Here is a 4,983-nt window from a genome sequence, read left to right on the forward strand (position 1 = left end):
AAAAAAAAAAAAAAATCGTCGCCACCAACAATAAAGGGTCTTTAACTCAAATTCCTCGCATGGCAAACACTGAGAGGCATAACCTGAACGCACAGAAGCATCTCTGGGGTCCTCACGAACTTGTAAGATTGTGGTGAGATACTGAAATGAAACCCATGGAAAATCGATGAGTCAGTCTGTACTGGACACGGGGAGACAGTGTGACAAAGATCAGGTGAGGGATCAGGTGAGAGGGCGAAGTCCCAGGTCCCAGGTGTGGCTCCCAGTGTCCCCAGGGTGGTGCTGGGGGCGGAAGATCAGGCCTGGGGATTCCTGGTCTCCCCAAAGTTTCACTTCTCCCTCTGCAACCTGTATTAGCGCCTTCTGCCCGGATACTTCTGACGCGTCCCCAATCCTCACTCCCATTGGGCACTGCTTTATACATCAGCCAATCAGCGTCCGCGCGGCTCCCGGTTATAAACTGACAGCAATCTCGAGGGAGTCACAACCCGCCTGCTTCTTTCAGTATGTGGGAACTGCGACCCCTCCTGCTGCTGCTCTCGGGGGCCCTGGCCCTGACCCAGACCCGGGCGGGTGAGTGCGGGGTCGGGAGGGGAATTCGTTGCGGGGGGAAGGGTGGGGACTGCCAGGCACTGATGTGCAGGACCCCGAGAGGAGTTTCTCCGGTTCCCTGCCCGGACGCCCCAAATGTTCCTCCTTGTCCTCCCAACCTCCAACTCCCCCCGAGCCCCTAAGTCTCGCCCTTCTCGGACCCTCCCCCCTTCCCGTCTCCCGAGCCCCCTCCCTTTCCCTCACCCTGGCCCCGGGGCGCGCGGGGCGGCGGGTCGGGCCGGGTCTCACCCCTTCCCCTCCCCGAGGCCCCCACTCCCTGCGGTATGTCCGCACCGCCGTGTCCCGGCCCGGCGGGGAGCCCCGCTACATCGTCGTCGGCTACGTGGACGACACGGAGTTCGTGCGCTTCGACAGCGACTCGGCGAGTCCGAGGATGGAGCCGCGGGCGCCGTGGGTGGAGCAGGAGGGACCCGAGTACTGGGAGCGGCACACGCGGAACGCCAAGGGCTCCGCACAGACTTTCCGAGTGAACCTGAACACCCTGCGCGGCTACTACAACCAGAGCGAGGCGGGTGAGCGCGGCCGGGCAGGGACGAGCCGACACGGGGACGGGCCGGGTCGCCCCGAGGCGGGTCCGAGCGTCCCCGAGGCTGAGGGACCCGCCCCGGACCCTTGATAGGGAGGCGCCGCGGGGACCGGGCCCCGGTTTCGTTTTCGGTTCGGGGTTAATCTGTGCGGGCGGGTCAGACTCTCACACCCTCCAGAGCATGTACGGCTGCGACGTGGGGTCCGACGGGCGCCTCCTGCGCGGGTATGATCAAGACGCCTATGATGGCGCGGACTACATCGCCCTGAACGAGGACCTGCGCTCCTGGACGGCGGCGGCGGGCACGCAGGCTTGGAGAAGCCAGCGCAAGCTGGAGCAGGGGGGTTATGCTGAGCACCAGAGGAACTACCTGGAGAACACCTGCGTGCCTTGGCTCCTCAGATACCTGGAGAACGGGAAGGACACGCTGCTGCGCGCAGGTACCGGGTCCCGGGTGTTGACGACCCCTGACCGCCCGGGGGGGGGGCGACTCCCCACAAGAGGGACATAGTGGGGTTCAGTGTCCGAACAGCGCCCCTTCTTCAGTCAGGAGAGAGACGGACCCGCCTGGTTTCCATGTTCTGTACCACAGAGACCCGCCCTCCCCTCAGGCCACCCTGTGTCCTCAGGACCTTGACGTTTCTCAGTGTAGGAGCGTGGGGGGAGGGGCGACCTTCTCAGAAATAACGAATATGGCTTCCCTGGGACCTGGCAGCCACCTGTGAACTCTCAGGTCTCAGCTCTGACTCCTGCTTCTCTCAGTCACTCACCCTCCACCCAGGGCAGGACAGAGTCAGTGTCTCCTGAGAGACCCGAACCTCCTTCCCAAACCCTGTTCTAGAACTTTCCAAGGAATTAGGATTTTATCCAGTTTCCCCAGCCAAGCTTGTGTCTGGATTTTTACCTCCTATTCCAAACCAATTATCCTGTTCAGCCTCATTATGAAAGTGACCCAAAGCATGAATTTTCTCATTTTTCCTCCTCAGAAGCCCCCAGAAGACACATCACCCACCACCCCTTCTCTGACCGGGAGGTCACCCTGAGGTGCTGGGCCCTGGGCTTCTACCCTGCCGAGATCACCCTGACCTGGCAGCGTGATGGGGAGGACCTGACCCAGGACACAGAGCTGGTGGAGACCAGGCCTTCAGGGGATGGAACCTTCCAGAAGTGGGCGGCTGTGGTGGTGCCTTCTGGAGAGGAGCAGAGATACACGTGCCGTGTGCAGCACCAGGGGCTGCCGGAGCCTGTCACCCTGAGATGGGGTAGGAGGGGGACGGGGCACAGAGCCTGTTCTCAGGGAATCAAGGTTGGCCCCTCTGGGGAACTGCTGAGGGTTAGGCGGGGCTGGGGTCAGACTCTCTCCTTCCTCCCATCCCAGAGCCCCCTTCTCAGACCACCCTCCTCACTGTGGGCATCATTGTTGGCCTGGCTGTCCTTGGGGCTGTGGTCACTGGAGCTGTGGTGGCAGCTGTGATCAGCAGGAGGAAGCGCTCAGGTAAGATGGGGGTGGGTTGGGGGGAATCTGTCCAACACGGCAGGTCTTGAATCTTGTCCCACTTTGGGGGTCTCCCCCCATATTAGCTCTCCTGCCTCATTTGCAAGAGCACCACCCGCCCCTGTGCTGTCGCTCACACTCCCCTGTGTGTGCCGCTCTCAGGTTTGCTCAAGAAAGACACTTTCACCTCCATAAGCTGGGGATGAACCTGGTTCCCAGGGTCCCAGGTCACAGGGACTGTCCCTGTGAGCACAGACCGCCAGGAGAGGCTGCTCATCCTGGAGCGTCTCCGTCCTGCTTGTTTCCTGGTCCTGCCCTCAGTCTTCAGAGTTCTGAGGCTTCCCTAGGGTCCAGGCCTAGAGAGCTGCTCTGTGGGCTCAGGACCCAGTGCTCTCCCCAACCTTCCCTGGGCTGTTTCCTTCCCGCAGGTGAGAAAGGAGGACAGTACACTCAGGCTGCAAGTAAGTGTGGGCAGGGCTGGGGCCCTGAATTTTGGAGACAGAGACCGGAGCCCATGGGAGCTCCCGCACCCCTAGTTCCTCCTCTAGTCCCACCCGCTGGGGCTCTGACCTTGGCCTGTTTGTTCCTCCCCAGACAGCGACAGTTCCCAGGGCTCGGATGAGTCTCTCACAAAACCTAGAGGTGAGACTCGAGACTGGAGTGGGCGGGACTGGGCAGAGGGGACAGGACTGGGTTTGGGGGTTCTTTGAGTGGGATGCTGGGAGCTTGCTCAGGATGTCACCACTTCTGTCACCCCCCTGGGTCTCTTCATTCTTTTCTCTCACAGTGTGAGGCAGCTGCCCCGCTGGGTTTCCTCTCAACCCAAAGTTGTGACTCAAGAACTGCTGATTCTCCTTCTGCCCTGGGACCTGAGTGTGTCTGTGTCCTGTCACAGTCTGTGATGGGGGAGACTGACCCACCCCTGCCCACCAGGCCCTCCACACTGACTTGCGTTCTCTTCCCTGATGCTCTGGGCTGTGCCAGCAGAGACAGGACTCAGCCGTCTCCATCTGTGTTAGCTTCTTGTTTCCCTGAATAATGTTTCTCCCTTACTGAAATCAGCATCTGATTTGCATTTTTCTAAACCTGTTTTGTGGGGTTGAGGGTTAATAAAGAAGATCCCTGAAATTTGAGAAGAAACAAATGGAAATCCTGAGACCTTCCATGTGTTTTCTGTTTTGATTTGAGTCTGTCCCACCTGTGACCAGAGAGGCTGTGAGGGAAAGGGAGGGGACAGAGGTGTGCCCAGTCTGTCTCTGTCTCAGTCATTGTGGCCTTTGATGAACCTCTAACTCCTTTGTTGCTTTGGGGGAGGGGGGCCCAATCCTGGTTCTGCACTCACGGGTCACTCCCGGCAGGCCCAGGGAACCATATGGGATCAGATCCAGGTTGGCCACATGCAAGGTAAGAGCCTCCCCCTGTACTGCTCAAGGTCCATCTAACCCCTGTGTTTTTTCCTGAAATCCCAGTGTGTTACTCTATTTAAAATATTTCTACATTCTATATCCCAGAGATTGTGTGACCCACGACAAACCCCAACACATGAGAACAATATATCTTATTGTAAATTTTAACTTGAGTGTACACACTAGTGTCAATTGCCTCAAACTGCACGTGTTTCTCTTGGGCAGAGCCTCACCCATGATTAAACTTTCTCCTGGACCTGGAGGCTGCATTTGTAGCCGCCCAACATGTGTTACCTCACACCACTAATATTCCAAGAGTAGCATATTAGTGGGGTTTAAAGTAGAAGGCAACCAAACTTAGAGGGACATATATTTTTACAGATATACACACACACACACACACACACACACACACACACACACACACACATATGGACTGGACTGGGCCTCTTCCGCCCAGATTTCCCATTTTCCAGTAGCTAGGTGGTCACACCCAGGAACTGCCCCCGGTGCAGTGTAATCCCACCAACGGTCAACATCCAGAGAGTTAAACCAAACTCCCAGAAGAGAGCAATGCAGAGAGTCTTTTGCCCGAGCGCCTGGCTGTCTTCCCCGTGGTCCCTTGGAGGGGATTGGCTTCAGCTTCCCTCCCCGCTCCGAGCAGAGCTTCTGTGGTCGAAGAACCCCGGAGCCTAGCCACAGCCATGCTCAAGGTCCCTCTCCACACGTTCAGACGAGCCTCACGCATGAAGGTACTGGCAGAGGAACCCAGGTGTGTGGAACCCAGGGCTGAGACCTCCAAGCCGGCTCGGATCAGGACTGGGCCTCTTCTGCCCAGATTTCCCATTTTCTAGTAGCTAGGTGGTCACACCCAGGTACTGCCTCTGGCTCCGTGTAACCCCACCATCGGCCAACATCCAGAGACTATAAAACCAAGCTCCTGC

General features: G+C 58.2%; 1 protein-coding gene across 1 annotated transcript; it reads left to right on the plus strand.

Annotated features, from left to right (window-relative positions):
* Window positions 1–506: 506 nt before the first annotated feature.
* On the plus strand, window positions 507–3,663 carry LOC129401647 (patr class I histocompatibility antigen, A-126 alpha chain-like). The gene is made up of 8 exons (XM_055124380.1): window positions 507–573; window positions 858–1,124; window positions 1,300–1,578; window positions 2,125–2,400; window positions 2,517–2,633; window positions 3,062–3,094; window positions 3,228–3,275; window positions 3,421–3,663. Exons 1-8 carry the CDS (start codon window positions 507–509, stop codon window positions 3,423–3,425), a joined length of 1,092 nt encoding a protein of 363 aa, XP_054980355.1. The 3' UTR covers window positions 3,426–3,663.
* Window positions 3,664–4,983: the final 1,320 nt, after the last annotated feature.

This window comes from Sorex araneus, chromosome 2, assembly GCF_027595985.1.
Source record: "Sorex araneus isolate mSorAra2 chromosome 2, mSorAra2.pri, whole genome shotgun sequence".
Lineage (NCBI taxonomy): Eukaryota > Metazoa > Chordata > Mammalia > Eulipotyphla > Soricidae > Sorex > Sorex araneus.

Bases quoted from the DNA above. Each gene is read 5' to 3' on its own strand.
- LOC129401647 (XM_055124380.1), top strand. From the start codon at position 507: ATGTGGGAACTGCGACCCCTCCTGCTGCTGCTCTCGGGGGCCCTGGCC. The intron at 1,579-2,124 runs GTACCGGGTCCC...TTTCCTCCTCAG, and splicing joins GGACACGCTGCTGCGCGCAG to AAGCCCCCAGAAGACACATC. The intron at 2,401-2,516 runs GTAGGAGGGGGA...CTCCCATCCCAG, and splicing joins GCCTGTCACCCTGAGATGGG to AGCCCCCTTCTCAGACCACC.